This window comes from Vidua chalybeata, chromosome 37 (genome assembly GCF_026979565.1).
Source record: "Vidua chalybeata isolate OUT-0048 chromosome 37, bVidCha1 merged haplotype, whole genome shotgun sequence".
Taxonomy (NCBI): Eukaryota; Metazoa; Chordata; class Aves; order Passeriformes; family Viduidae; genus Vidua; species Vidua chalybeata.
Genome location: NC_071566.1, coordinates 225,473 through 241,109, shown reverse-complemented (window position 1 = coordinate 241,109; position 15,637 = coordinate 225,473). Strand labels below are relative to the sequence as shown.

At 54.8% G+C, this 15,637-nt stretch overlaps 1 protein-coding gene across 1 annotated transcript in view; it reads right to left on the bottom strand.

Annotated features, from left to right (window-relative positions):
• Window positions 1–15,637, bottom strand: part of SRCAP (Snf2 related CREBBP activator protein) — a gene marked incomplete at its 3' end in the record, with an annotated part of 59,472 nt that overhangs the window by 32,475 nt on the left and 11,360 nt on the right. Inside the window, exons 9-14 of the mRNA XM_053968613.1 lie at window positions 15,433–15,573; window positions 10,744–10,900; window positions 9,453–9,532; window positions 8,346–8,427; window positions 7,342–7,431; window positions 347–442 (exon numbers count right to left, since the gene is read on the bottom strand). Coding sequence (XP_053824588.1) covers window positions 347–442; window positions 7,342–7,431; window positions 8,346–8,427; window positions 9,453–9,532; window positions 10,744–10,900; window positions 15,433–15,573 — 646 coding nt within the window. The remainder of the gene's footprint in view (window positions 1–346; window positions 443–7,341; window positions 7,432–8,345; window positions 8,428–9,452; window positions 9,533–10,743; window positions 10,901–15,432; window positions 15,574–15,637) is intronic.

Below are 15,637 nucleotides of genomic sequence, written 5' to 3'. Positions count from 1 at the left end.
GGTGCTGACCCACCTGAGCGGGTACAGACACACCTGTGCAGGTACAGACACACCTGTGCAGGTACAGACACACCTGTCCAGGTACAGACACACCTGTGCAGGTACAGACACACCTGTACAGACACACCTATCCAGCACACCTGTGCAGGTGCTGACCCACCTGAGCGGGTACAGACACACCTGTGCAGGTAGAGCACACCTGTGCAGGTACAGACACACCTGTGCAGGTGCTGACCCACCTGAGCGGGTACAGACACACCTGTGCAGCACACCTGTACAGACACACCTGTCCAGCACACCTGTACAGACACACCTGTCCAGCACACCTGTGCAGGTGCTGACCCACCTGAGCGGGTGCTGCTGGCGCCGGGGGCGGAGTCGCAGTCGGAGTCGGCGAAGGCGCCGCGGTAACGCTGCAGCAGCTCCTCCATGGGCAGCGCACCTGCAACACACCTGAGTCACCTGGGGGGCACCTGGGGGGCACCTGGGCACACCTGAGTCACCTGGGGGGCACCTGGGGGGCACCTGGGCACACCTGAGTCACCTGGGGGGCACCTGAGCACACCTGCAACACACCTGAGTCACCTGGGGGGCACCCGGGGGGCACCTGGGCACACCTGAGTCACCTGGGGGGCACCTGGGCACACCTGAGAGTCACCTGGGGCACCTGGGCACACCTGCAACACACCTGAGTCACCTGAGAGTCACCTGGGCACACCTGAGAGTCACCTGGGGCACCTGGGGGGCACCTGGGCACACCTGAGAGTCACCTGCAACACACCTGAGTCACCTGAGAGTCACCTGGGGCACCTGGGCACACCTGAGAGTCACCTGAGTCACCTGAGAGTCACCTGGGGGGCACCTGAGTCACCTGCAACACACCTGAGTCACACCTGAGTCACCTGGGGGGCACCTGGGCACACCTGAGACACACCTGAGAGTCACCTGCAACACACCTGAGTCACCTGAGAGTCACCTGGGGCACCTGGGCACACCTGAGACACACCTGAGAGTCACCTGCAACACACCTGAGTCACCTGAGGGGCACCTGGGCACACCTGAGTCAGCTGGGGGGCACCTGGGGCACACCTGAGTCACCTGGGGCACCTGAGTCACCTGCAACACACCTGAGAGTCACCTGGGCACACCTGAGACACCTGAGACACACCTGAGTCACCTGAGAGTCACCTGGGGCACACCTGAGTCACCTGAGAGTCACCTTGGGCACCTGAGTCACCCGAGAGTCACCTGGGCACACCTGAGTCACCTGAGAGTCACCTGGGCACACCTGAGAGTCACCTGGGCACACCTGAGAGTCACCTGGGCACACCTGAGAGTCACCTGGGCACACCTGAGTCACCTGAGAGTCACCTGGGCACACCTGAGAGTCACCTGGGCACACCTGAGTCACCTGAGAGTCACCTGGGCACACCTGAGAGTCACCTGGGCACACCTGAGAGTCACCTGGGCACACCTGAGAGTCACCTGGGCACACCTGAGTCACCTGAGAGTCACCTGGGGGGCACCTGGGCACACCTGAGACACACCTGAGTCACACCTGAGTCACACCTGAGTCACCTGGGGCACCTGGGCACACCTGAGACACACCTGAGACACACCTGAGACACACCTGAGTCACCTGAGAGTCACCTGAGAGTCACCTGGGCACACCTGAGACACACCTGAGGAGCACCTGGGCACACCTGAGTCACCTGGGGCACACCTGGGAGTACCTGAGCACGCCTGGGGCACACCCAGGCACACCTGAGAGTCACCTGAGAATCACCTGAGAGTCACCTGGGGCACACCTGAGACACACCTGAGGGGCACCTGGGCACACCTGAGACACACCTGAGGGGCACCTGGGCACACCTGAGACACACCTGAGTCACCTGAGGGGCACCTGGGCACACCTGAGGGGCACCTGGGCACACCTGAGGGGCACCTGGGCACACCTGGGAGTCACTTAAGGACACCTGGGGCATCTGAGTCACACCTGAATCACCTGGGGCACACCTGAGAATCACCTGAGAGTCACCTGAGAGTCACCTGAGCACACCTGGGGGTCCCAGAGAGATTCTGAGGAGATTTGGGATTTTTTGGGCAGATTTTGGGATTTTTTGGGCAGATTTGGGATTTTTTGGGACAATTTTGGGACATTTTGGGGCATTGAGGGCTGATCTTGGGATTTTTTGGGATGATTTTGGGATTGTTTGGGGCTGATTTGGGATTTTTGGGACAATTTTGGGGCATTTTGGGGCATTTGGGGCTGATTTTAGAGAATTTTGGGATTGTTTAGGGCTGATTTGGGATTTTTTTGGGGCTGATTTTGGGGCATTTTGGGGCATTTTTGGCACATTTGGGGATTTTTTTGGGCTGATTTTGGGACATTTAGAGATTGTTTGGGGCTGATTTGGGATTCTTTGGGGCTGATTTTGGGGCATTTTGGGGTTTTTGGAGCTGAATTTGGGATTTTTGGGCTGATTTTGGGGCATTTTGGGTTATTTTAGGCAGATTTTGGGATTTTTTGGGCCGATTTTGGAGTTTTTGGAGCTGATTTTGGGACATTTAGAGATTGTTTGGCTGATTTGGGATTTTTTGGGTGGATTTTGGGGCATTTAGGGCTGATTTTGGGATTTTTGGGCTGATTTTGGGGCATTTTGGGTTACTTTAGGCAGATTTTGGGATTTTTTGGGCCGATTTTGGAGTTTTTGGAGCTGATTTTGGGATTGTTTAGGCTGATTTTGGGGCATTTTGGGGCGTTTTGGGCAGATTTTGGGATTCTTTGGGGCTGATTTTGGGGCATTTTGGGGTTTTTGGAGCTGAATTTGGGATTTTTTGGCCTAATTTTGGGGCATTTTGGAGCTGAATTTGGGATTTTTTGGGCTGATTTTGGGGCATTTTGGGCTGATTTTGGGGCATTTTGGGCTGATTTTGGGGCATTTTGGGATTGTTTGGGCTGATTTGGGGCTTTTTTGGGGCATTTTGGGGCGTTTTGAGCGGATTTTGGGATTCTTTGGGGCTGATTTTGGGGCATTTTGGGATTGTTTGGGGCTGATTTGGGATTTTTTGGGATGATTTTGGGGCATTTAGGGCAGATTTTGGGATTTTTGGGCTGATTTGGGGGCATTTTGGGTTATTTTAGGCAGATTTTGGGATTTTTGGGGTCGATTTTGGAGTTTTTGGAGCTGATTTTGGGATTGTTTAGGCTGATTTTGAAGCATTTCGGGCGGATTTGGGGATTTTTTGGGTTGATTTTGGGGCATTTTGGGATTGTTTGGGGCTGATTTGGGATTTTTTGGGATGATTTTGGGGTATTTAGGGCAGATTTTGGGATTTTTTGGGATGATTTTGGGGCATTTTGGGATTGTTTGGGGCTGATTTGGGATTTTTTGGGATGATTTTGGGGCATTTTGGGTTACTTTAGGCAGATTTTGGGATTTTTTGGGCCGATTTTGGAGTTTTTGGAGCTGATTTTGGGATTGTTTAGGCTGATTTTGGGGCATTTCGGGCGGATTTTGGGATTTTTTGGGTTGATTTTGGGGCATTTTGGGCTGAATTTGGGATTTTTTGGGCTGATTTTGGGGCATTTTGGGGCATTTTGGGGCATTTTCGGATTGTTTGGGCTGATTTGGGATTTTTTGGGGCTGATTTTGGGGCATTTTGGAGCTGAATTTGGGATTTTTGGGATGATTTTGGGGCATTTTGGGTGGATTTTGGGGCATTTTGGGCATTTTGGGATTTTTGGAGCTGATTTGGGGATTTTTTTGGGGTGATGTTCAAACATTTTGGGACATTTTGGGCAGATTCTGAATTTTTTTGGGCTGATTTTGGGGCATTTTGGGATTGTTTAGGGCAGATTTTGGGATTCTTTGGGCAGATTTTTGGGCATTTTGGAGGTGAATTTGGGATTTTTTGGGATGATTTTGGGGCATTTTGGGCATTTTGGGATTTTTGGGCTGATTTTGGGGCGTTTTGGGATTGTTTAAGGCTGATTTTCTGATTTTTTTGGGCTGATTTTGGGGTATTTTAGGTGGACTTTGGGATATTTTTTTTTTTGGGCTGATTCTGGGCTGATTTTGGGATATTTTGGGCAGATTTAGGGATTTTTTGGGCTGATTTTGGGGCATTTTGGGGCCTTTAAGGCGGACTTTGGGATTTTTTGGGACAATTTTGGGGCCTTTTGGGCTGATTCTGGGATTTTTTTGGGGCTGATTTTGGGGCATTTTGGAGTTTTTGGAGGGAATTTTGGATCATTTCGGGTTTTAGGGTTGATTTTGGGATATTTTCGGGTCATTTTGGGATTTTAAAGGTTGATTTTGGGTAATTTTGGGGTTCATTTCCAGGTTTTAGGGTTGATTTTGGGGTATTTTGGGGTAATTTTGGGGTTTTAAAAGTTGATTTTGGGTCATCTTGGTTCATTTTTGGGCTTTAGGGTTGATTTTTGGGGTATTTTTGGGTCATTTTGGAGTTTTAGAGCTGATTTTGGGTCATTTTGGTTCATTTTTGAATTTCAGGCTTGATCTGAAAATCATTTTAGGGCATTTAGGGCTGATTTTGAAACATTTTGGGTCATTTTGGCATTTTAGAGCTGATTTTGGGGCACTTTGAGGTGATTTTGGGATGATTTTTGGACGTTTTTGGGGTTTCAGGTTGATTTTTTGGGATTTTTTGGACATTTTTTGGGGTTTCAGGTGGATTTTGGGGCACTTTGGGGTGATTTTGGGGGGATTTCTGGACATTTTTGGGGGTTCCAGGTGGATTTTGGGCTGATTTTTGGACATTTTTGGGGGTTCCAGGTAGATTTTGGGGAGATTTTTGGACGTTTTTTGGGGTTTCAGGTGGATTTTGGGGCACTTTGGGGTGATTTTGGGGTGATTTTTGGACATTTTTAGGGTTTCAGGTTGATTTTGGGGTGATTTTTGGGGTCTCAGGTGGATTTTTTGGGATTTTTGGGGCTAATTTTGGGACATTTTTAGGGTTTCAGGTGGATTTTGGGGTGATTTTTGGACATTTTTGGGGTTTCAGGTTGATTTTTTGGGATTTTTTGGGCTGATTTTTGGACATTTTTGGGGTTTCAGGTGGATTTTGGGGTGATTTTTGGACATTTTTGGGGTTTCAGGTTGATTTTTTGGGATTTTTTGGACATTTTTGGGGGTTCCAGGTGGATTTTGGGATGATTTTTGGACGTTTTTTGGGGTTTCAGGTGGATTTTGGGGCACTTTGGGGTGATTTTGGGGGGATTTTTGGACATTTTTGGGGGTTCCAGGTAGATTTTGGGGAGATTTTTGGACGTTTTTTGGGGTTTCAGGTGGATTTTGGGGCACTTTGGGGTGATTTTGGGGTGATTTTTGGACATTTTTGGGGTTTCAGGTTGATTTTGGGGTGATTTTTGGGGTCTCAGGTGGATTTTTTGGGATTTTTGGGGCTAATTTTTGGACATTTTTGGGGTTTCAGGTGGTTTTTGGGGCACTTTGGGACCATTTTTAATTATTCCGGGATATTTCAAGTTGATTTTGGGGTGTTTTGAGGCGATTTTGGGGTGATTTTGGCTATTTTTGGGATGTTTCTGTCCCTCACCCTCCCTGGCCAACCCGTCCAGCTCCTGCTGGGGGTTTGCGGTGATTTTGGGGTGATTTTGGGTATTTCTGGGGTAATTTTGGGAGATTTTGGGTGATTTTAGCTGATTTTGGGGTAATTTTGGGGTGATTTTGGGTATTTCTGGGGTAATTTTGGGAGATTTTGGGTAATTTTAGCTGATTTTGGGGTAATTTTGGGGTGATTTTGGGTATTTCTGGGGTAATTTTGGGAGATTTTGGGTAATTTTAGCTGATTTTGGGGTAATTTTGGGGTGATTTTGGGTAGTTTTGGGGTAATTTTGGGAGATTTTGGGTGATTTTAGCTGATTTTGGGGTGATTTTGGGTATTTCTGGGGTAATTTTGAGAGATTTTGGGTAATTTTGGGAGATTTTGGGTGATTTTAGCTGATTTTGGGGTAATTTTGGGGTGATTTTGGGTATTTCTGGGGTAATTTTGGGAGATTTTGGGTAATTTTGGGGTGATTTTGGGGTGATTTTGGGTATTTCTGGGGTAATTTTGGGAGATTTTGGGTAATTTTGGGGTGATTTGGGGTAATTTTGGGTTGATTTGGGGTTATTTTGGGTAATTTTGGGGTATTTGGGGTGATTTTGGGTATTTTTGGGGTGATTTGGGGTGATTTTGGGGTGATTTTGGGTATTTCTGGGTTAATTTTGGGAGATTTTGGGTAATTTTGGGGTGATTTGGGGTAATTTTGGGTTGATTTGGGGTTATTTTGGGTAATTTTGGGGTATTTGGGGTGATTTTGGGTATTTTTTGGGTGATTTGGGGTGATTTTGGGGTGATTTTGGGTATTTCTGGGGTAATTTTGGGAGATTTTGGGTAATTTTGGGGTGATTTGGGGTAATTTTGGGTTGATTTGGGGTTATTTTGGGTAATTTTGGGTGATATTTGGGTGATTTGGGGTATTTTTTGGGTGATTTTGGGGTGATTTTGGCTATTTTTGGGTGTTTCTGGCCCTTACCCTCCCTGGCCAGCTCATCCAGCTCCTGCTGGGGGATTTGGGTAATTTCAGGTGATTTGGGGGTATTTTTGGGGTGATTTTGGGGTTATTTTGGGGTGATTTTGAGTGATTTTGGGTAATTTGGGGTTATTTTAGGTGATTTTGGGTGTTTTTGGGGTGATTTTGGGTATTTTTTGGGTGATTCTGGGGTGACTTTGGGGTGATTTTAGCTGATTTTGGGGTATTTTTGGGGTGATTTTGGGGGTGATTTTGGGGTCATTTTGGGGTGATTTGGGGTATTTTTGGGGTTATTTGGGGTGTTTTTGTCCCTTATCCTCCCTGGCCAGGTCGTCCAGCTCCTGATGGGGGTTTTGGGGTGACTTTGGGGTATTTTTGGGGTGATTTTGGGGTGATTTGGGGTTGATTTTGGGGTCATTTTGGGGTGATTTGGGGTATTTTTGGGGTGATTTGGGGTGATTTTGGGGTGTTTTTGTCCCTTACCCTCCCTGGCCAGCGCATCCAGCTCCTGCTGGGGGTTTTGGGGTGACTTTGGGGTATTTTTGGGGTGATTTTTTTGGTAATTTTGGGCTTTTTTTGTCCCTTACCCTCCCTGGCCAGCGCATCCAGCTCCTGCTGGGGGTTTTGGGGTGACTTTGGGGTATTTTTGGGGTGATTTTTTTGGTAATTTTGGGCTTTTTTTGTCCCTTACCCTCCCTGGCCAACTCGTCCAGCTCCTGCTGGGGGTTTTGGGGTGATTTTGGGTATTTTTGGGGTGATTTTGGGGCGTTTCTGGCCCTTACCCTCCCTGGCCAGGTCGTCCAGCTCCTGCTGGTGATCGACGTCGCCCTCCAGGCGCTCCTGGGCCGCGATCGTCTCCTCCTCATCCTCACCTGGGGGCACCGGGGTCACCAAAGGGCACCAAAATGGCACCAAAATGGCACCAAATGGCACCAAAATGGGAACAAAATGGGAAAAAATGGGTCCAAATGGCACCAAAATGGGAAAAAATGGCACCAAAATGGGAAAAAAAGGGAAAAAATGGGTCCAAATGGCACCAAAATGGGAAAAAATGGGAAAAAATGGCACCAAAATGGAAACAAAATGGGAAAAAATGGCACCAAAATGGAAACAAAATGGGAAAAAATTGCACCAAAATGGCACCAAAATGGAAACAAAATGGGACCAAAAAGCACCAAAATGGCACCAAATGGCACCAAAATGGCACCAAAGGCACCAAATGGCACCACATGGCACCAAAAGGGCACCAAAATGGGAAAAAATGGCACCAAAACGGGAACAAAATGGCATCAAAAAGCATCAAAATGGCACCAAAATGGCACCAAACGGGACCAAAATGGGAACAAATGGCACCAAACCGGCCGTGTGCACTCCAGGTATGTCCCCTCCCCCATCCCACCCTCACCTGTCCACTCCCCCCTCTCACCTGTCCCCTCTCACCTGTCCATCTCTCACCTGTCCCCTCTCACCTGTCCCACTCTCACCTGTCCATCTCTCACCTGTCCCACCCTCACCTGTCCCACCCTCACCTGTCCCACTCTCACCTGTCCCCTCTCACCTGTCCCACTCTCACCTGTCCCCTCTCACCTGTCCCACTCTCACCTGTCCCCTCTCACCTGTCCCACCCTCACCTGTCCCACCCTCACCTGTCCCACTCTCACCTGTCCCCTCTCACCTGTCCCACCCTCACCTGTCCCACCCTCACCTGTCCTACCCTCACCTGTGTCTCACCTGTCCCACCCTCACCTGTCCCACCCTCACCTGTCCCCCGTCCCCTCCCCCTCACCCTCCTCCTCCTCAGCCTCGAACTCTTCGTCCTCCTCGCGCGGCCCCCAGGGCGGGGGAGGGTCCCGGCCCCGCCGCAGCACCTGGGGAGGGCACAGGTGAGACACAGGTGAGACATGGACAGGTGAGAGAGACACAGGTGAGACATGGACAGGTGAGAGAGACACAGGTGAGACATGGACAGGTGAGAGAGACACAAGTGAGACATGGACAGGTGAGAGAGACACAGGTGAGACATGGACAGGTGAGAGAGACACAGGTGAGACATGGACAGGTGAGAGAGACACAGGTGAGACATGGACAGGTGAGAGAGACACAAGTGAGACATGGACAGGTGAGAGAGACACAGGTGAGAGACAGGTGAGACACAGGTGAGACATGGACAGGTGAGAGACACAGGTGAGACATGGACAGGTGAGACACAGGTGAGACATGGACAGGTGAGACATGGACAGGTGAGACACAGGTGAGACACAGGTGAGACACAGGTGAGAGACAGGTGAGACACAGGTGAGACACAGGTGAGAGACAGGTGAGACAGACAGGTGAGAGAGACACAGGTGAGACTGGTGGAGGGGACACGTGAGACAGGGACAGGTAAGACACAGACAGGTGAGACACGAACAGGTGAGACACAGGTGAGAGACAGACGGGAGACACGGACAGGTAAGACTAGCACAGGTGAGACTGAGACAGGTGAGACACAGGTGAGACACAGGTGAGAGACTGACATGTGAGAGACAGGTGAGACACAGATGAGACAGGTGAGAGTGGGGGAGGGGACAGGTGAGAATGGGACAGGTGAGAATGGGACACGTAAGAGTGGGACAGGTGAGAGATGGACAAGTGAGAGTGCGACAGGTGAGAGAGATGGGAACAGGTAAAACGGGGAGGAGACAGGTGAGGGGGGGAGAGGACAGGTGTGGTGGGGGAGGGGCGGTACCTGCGGGGGGTGGGGGAGGGGCGGTACCTGTGGGGGGAGGGGCGGTACCTGCGGGGGGAGGGGCGGTACCTGTGGGGGGAGGGGGAGGGGCGGTACCTGTGGGGGGAGGGGCGGTACCTGTGGGGGGTGGGGGAGGGGCGGTACCTGTGGGGGGAGGGGTGGTACCTGTGGGGGGAGGGGCGGTACCTGTGGAGGGAGGGAGCCCAGGAGGTCCCCGAGGGGCCGGGGGGGGCTCTCGGCCGGGGCTGCAAAGGAGAGGACAGGTGAGAGCTGGGACACCTGGGGGGCACAGGTGACACCTGGGCACCCATGGGTGACACCTGGGCCTCCCTGAGCACCCACAGGTGACACCTGAGCACCCACAGGTGATACCTGAGCACCCACAGGTGACACCTGAGCACCCACAGGTGACACCTGAGCACTCACAGGTGACACCTGAGCACCCACGGGTGACACCTGAGCACCCACAGGTGACACCTGAGCACCCACAGGTGACACCTGAGCACCCATGGGTGACACCTGAGCACTCACAGGTGACACCTGAGCACCCATGGGTGACACCTGAGCACCCACGGGTGACACCTGAGCACCCACAGGTGACACCTGAGCACCCATGGGTGACACCTGAGCACCCACAGGTGACACCTGAGCACCCACAGGTGACACCTCGGCACCCACAGGTGACACCTGAGCACCCACGGGTGACACCTGGGCACCCACAGGTGACACCTGGGCACCCACGGGTGACACCTGAGCACCCACGGGTGACACCTGGGCACCCACAGGTGACACCTGGGCACCCACGGGTGATACCTGAGCACCCACAGGTGACACCTGAGCACCCACAGGTGACACCTGGGCACCCATGGGTGACACCTGGGCACCCATGGGTGACACCTGGGCACTCATGGGTGACACCTGGGCACCAACAGGTGACACCTGAACCCCTCCCAGACCCCACAGGTGATCCCCAAACCCTTCCCCCACCCCCCCAGGTAACCCCAAACCCCCCCAGGTAACCCCAAACCCCCCCAGGTGACCCCAAACCCCTCCAGGTGACCCCAAACCCCTCCAGGTGACCCCAAACCCCCCCAGGTGTTCTCTCTCCCCAGGTGTTCTCTCTCTCCCCAGGTGTTCTCTCTCCCCCCAGGTGCCCTCTATCCCCCCCAGGTGTTCTCTCTCTCTCCCCAGGTGTTCTCTCTCTCTCCCCAGGTGCCCTCTATCCCCCCAGGTGTTCTCTCTCTCCCCAGGTGTTCTCTCTCCCCCCAGGTGTTCTCTCTCCCCCCAGGTGTTCTCTCTCTCCCCAGGTGCCCTCTATCCCCCAGGTGTTCTCTCTCCCAGGTGTTCCCACTCCCCCCCAGGTGTTCTCTCTCCCCCCCAGGTGCCCTCTCTCCCCCCCAGGTGTTCCCTCTCCCCCCCCCCGCGAGCGGCGCGGGCGGTGCCCGGGGGCGCGCACCTGCGCAGGTGAGGGCGGGGCGCGGGCGGGGCGCGTTGAGGCTGCGGCTCAGCAGGTGCGAGTAGCGCTCGGTCTGGCCCACGATGAAGTCGAGCTGCAGGTCCAGCGCCTTCTTGCGCTTCTCCTCCAGGCGCGACTGCTGCTTGAACTGCACCACCTGCGCGAGGGCGTGGCGGGGCTCACCTGGGCGCCCACCTGGGCACCGGGGTGCTCACCTGTGTGCCTGCGTGCTCACCTGTGCGCTCATCCACCCACCGGTGTGCTCACCTGGGCACCTGTGTGCTCACCTGTGTGCCTGTGTGCTCACCTGGGCACCGGGGTGCTCACCTGGGCACCGGTGTGCTCACCTGGGCACCGGGGTGCTCACCTGTGTGCTCGTCCACCCACCTGTGTGCTCATCCACCCACCTGTGTGCTCACCTGTGTGCTCATCCACCCACCTGTGTGCTCACCTGTGTGCTCGTCCACCCACCTGTGCGCTCATCCACCCACCTGTGTGCTCACCTGTGCGCCCACCTGGGCACCGGGGTGCTCACCTGTGTGCTCGTCCACCCACCTGTGCGCTCATCCACCCACCTGTTTGCTCACCTGTGTGCTCATCCACCCACCTGTGTGCTCACCTGTGTGCTCACCCACCCATGTGCTCATCCACCCACCCGTGTGCTCATCCACCCGTTTGCTCACCTGTGTGCTCATCCACCCACCTGTGCGCTCATCCACCCACCTGTGTGCTTACCTGTGCGCCCACCTGGGCACCGGTGTGCTCATCCACCCACCTGTTTGCTCACCTGTGTGCTCATCCACCCACCTGTGTGCTCATCCACCCACCTGTGTGCTCACCTGTGTGCTCATCCACCCACCTGTGTGCTCACCTGTGCACCCACCCGACCACCTGAGTGCCTGCCCAGGACACCTGTGACACTGTCAGGGATGGTCAGCGATGGTCAGCAGTGGTCAGTGATGGTCAGTGATGGTCAGCGATGGTCAGGGATGGTCAGTGATGGTCAGCAGTGGTCAGTGATGGTCAGTGATGGTCAGTGATGGTCAGCGATGGTCAGGGATGGTCAGCAGTGGTCAGTGATGGTCAGTGATGGTCAGTGATGGTCAGTGATGGTCAGCGATGGTCAGCGATGGTCAGTGATGGTCAGGGATGGTCAGTGATGGTCAGCGATGGTCAGCGATGGTCAGTGATGGTCAGTGATGGTCAGTGATGGTCAGTGATGGTCAGCGATGGTCAGCGATGGTCAGGGATGGTCAGTGATGGTCAGTGATGGTCAGTGATGGTCAGCAGTGGTCAGTGATGGTCAGTGATGGTCAGCGATGGTCAGCGATGGTCAGTGATGGTCAGGGATGGTCAGCAGTGGTCAGTGATGGTCAGTGATGGTCAGCGATGGTCAGTGATGGTCAGCGATGGTCAGTGATGGTCAGTGATGGTCAGTGATGGTCAGTGATGGTCAGCAGTGGTCAGTGATGGTCAGTGATGGTCAGTGATGGTCAGTGATGGTCAGTGATGGTCAGTGATGGTCAGCGATGGTCAGTGATGGTCAGCAGTGGTCAGTGATGGTCAGGGATGGTCAGCGATGGTCAGCGATGGTCAGCGATGGTCAGCGATGGTCAGTGATGGTCAGCGATGGTCAGCGATGGTCAGTGATGGTCAGCAGTGGTCAGTGATGGTCAGCGATGGTCAGTGATGGTCAGCAGTGGTCAGTGATGGTCAGCGATGGTCAGTGATGGTCAGCGATGGTCAGCGATGGTCAGTGATGGTCAGCGATGGTCAGTGATGGTCAGTGATGGTCAGTGATGGTCAGTGATGGTCAGCAGTGGTCAGTGATGGTCAGGGATGGTCAGCGATGGTCAGTGATGGTCAGTGATGGTCAGCGATGGTCAGTGATGGTCAGCAGTGGTCAGTGATGGTCAGTGATGGTCAGTGATGGTCAGTGATGGTCAGCGATGGTCAGCGATGGTCAGCGATGGTCAGTGATGGTCAGCAGTGGTCAGTGATGGTCAGGGATGGTCAGCGATGGTCAGTGATGGTCAGTGATGGTCAGCGATGGTCAGTGATGGTCAGCAGTGGTCAGTGATGGTCAGTGATGGTCAGCGATGGTCAGCGATGGTCAGCAGTGGTCAGTGATGGTCAGTGATGGTCAGTGATGGTCAGCGATGGTCAGTGATGGTCAGCGATGGTCAGTGATGGTCAGCAGTGGTCAGCGATGGTCAGCGATGGTCAGCGATGGTCAGTGATGGTCAGCGATGGTCAGCGATGGTCAGCGATGGTCAGCGATGGTCAGCGATGGTCAGCGATGGTCAGTGATGGTCAGTGATGGTCAGCGATGGTCAGCGATGGTCAGCGATGGTCAGCGATGGTCAGCGATGGTCAGCAGTGGTCAGCGATGGTCAGCGATGGTCAGTGATGGTCAGCAGTGGTCAGTGATGGTCAGTGATGGTCAGCGATGGTCAGCGATGGTCAGTGATGGTCAGCAGTGGTCAGCGATGGTCAGCGATGGTCAGCGATGGTCAGCGATGGTCAGTGATGGTCAGCGATGGTCAGCGATGGTCAGCGATGGTCAGTGATGGTCAGTGATGGTCAGTGATGGTCAGCAATGGTCAGCGATGGTCAGCGATGGTCAGCGATGGTCAGCGATGGTCAGCGATGGTCAGTGATGGTCAGCAGTGGTCAGCGATGGTCAGCGATGGTCAGTGATGGTCAGCAGTGGTCAGTGATGGTCAGCAGTGGTCAGTGATGGTCAGTGATGGTCAGCGATGGTCAGTGATGGTCAGCAGTGGTCAGCGATGGTCAGCGATGGTCAGTGATGGTCAGCAGTGGTCAGTGATGGTCAGTGATGGTCAGCGATGGTCAGCGATGGTCAGTGATGGTCAGCAGTGGTCAGCGATGGTCAGCGATGGTCAGCGATGGTCAGCGATGGTCAGTGATGGTCAGCGATGGTCAGCGATGGTCAGCGATGGTCAGTGATGGTCAGTGATGGTCAGTGATGGTCAGCAATGGTCAGCGATGGTCAGCGATGGTCAGTGATGGTCAGTGATGGTCAGTGATGGTCAGCAGTGGTCAGCGATGGTCAGCGATGGTCAGTGATGGTCAGCAGTGGTCAGTGATGGTCAGCGATGGTCAGTGATGGTCAGCAGTGGTCAGTGATGGTCAGCGATGGTCAGCGATGGTCAGTGATGGTCAGCAGTGGTCAGTGATGGTCAGCAGTGGTCAGTGATGGTCAGTGATGGTCAGCGATGGTCAGCGATGGTCAGTGATGGTCAGTGATGGTCAGTGATGGTCAGGGATGGTCAGCAGTGGTCATCAAAGCGTACCCCAGTGTGTGCCCAGGTGTGCCCAGGTGTGCTCAGGTGTGCCCAGGTGTACTTACCTGTTGCCAGCTGTGCCGAGGTGTGCCCTGATATGCACAGGTGTGTCCCAGGTGTACTGACCTGCCCCCAGTGTGTCCCAGGTGTGCCCCAGATGCTCCCAGGTGTCCTCTGGTGTATCCCGGGTGTGCCCAGGTGTGCCCCCAGGTGTCCCCAGGTGCGCCTGGGCGTATCCTATGTGCCCCCCAGGCGTGCCCAGGTGTGTCCCACTTGCCCCCAGTTCTATGCCAGGTGCCCCCAGATGTGCCCCCAGGTGGGCCCAGGTGTGCCCCAGGTGTCCTCATGCGCCCCCAGGTGTCCTCAGATGTGCCCCCAGGTGCGCTCCCAGGTGTCCCCATGCACCCCCAGATGTGTCCCCAGGTGTGCCCAGGTGTGCCCAGTTGTATCCTATGTGCCCTTATGTGCCCCCATGTGCCCCCAGGTGTGTCCCCAGGTGTGCCCAGGTGCGCCAAGGTGTCCCCATGCGCCCTCAGGTGTGCCCAGGTATATCCTATATGTCCCCATGTGCCCCCAGGTGTGTCCCCAGGTGTGCCCAAGTGTGTTCCAGGTGCCCCCAGGTGTATCCTATGTGTCCCCAGGTGCCCCCATGTGCCCCCAGGTGCCCCCAGGTGTGCCCAGGTCTATCCCAGGTGTACCCCAGGTGCCCGCAGGTGTTCCCATGCACCCCCAGGTGTGCCCCCAGGTGTCCCCATGCACCCCCAGGTGCCCCCAGGTGTGCCCAGGTCTATCCCAGGTGTACCCCAGGTGCCCCCAGGTGTCCCCATGCACCCCCAGGTGCCCCCGGGTGTGCCCCCAGGTATGCCCAGGTGTATCCTATGTGCCCCCAGGTGTCCCCATGCACCCCCAGGTGTGCCCAGGTGTATCCTATGTGCCCCCAGGTGTCTCCATGCATCCCCAGGTGCCCCCAGGTATGCCCAGGTGTATCCTATGTGCCCCCAGGTGTCCCCATGCACCCCCAGCTGCCCCCAGGTGTGCCCAGGTCTATCCCAGGTGTATCCTATGTGCCCCCAGGTGTCTCCATGCACCCCCAGGTGCCCCCAGGTGTGCCCAGGTCTATCCCAGGTGTACCCCAGGTGCCCGCAGGTGTCCCCATGCACCCCCAGGTGTGCCCAGGTGTGCCCAGGTGTCCTTGAGATGTCCCCAAGGTGTGCCCAGGTGTGCCCCCAGGTGTGCCCAGGTGTGCCCCCAGGTGTCCCCAGGTGTGCCCAGGTGTATCCTATGTGCCCCCCAGGTGTCCCCATGCACCCCCATGCATCCCCAGGTGTGCCCCCAGGTGTGCCCCCAGGTGTGCCCAGGTGCGCCCAGGTGCGGTGGGTACCTTCTCGACGCTGCTCCAGAAGTGGCGCACCTCGCGGGCGATGGCGGCGGCCACGCGGCGCAGCTTGGCCTGCTCCTCGCGCTTGGCGCGCTCCTGGCGCTGCCGCTGCTCCTCGTGGTGCCGCATCACCATCCGCACCACCTGCGCAGGTGAGACAGGTGAGAGACACAGGTGAGGATCAGGTGAGAGACACAGGTGTGACAGG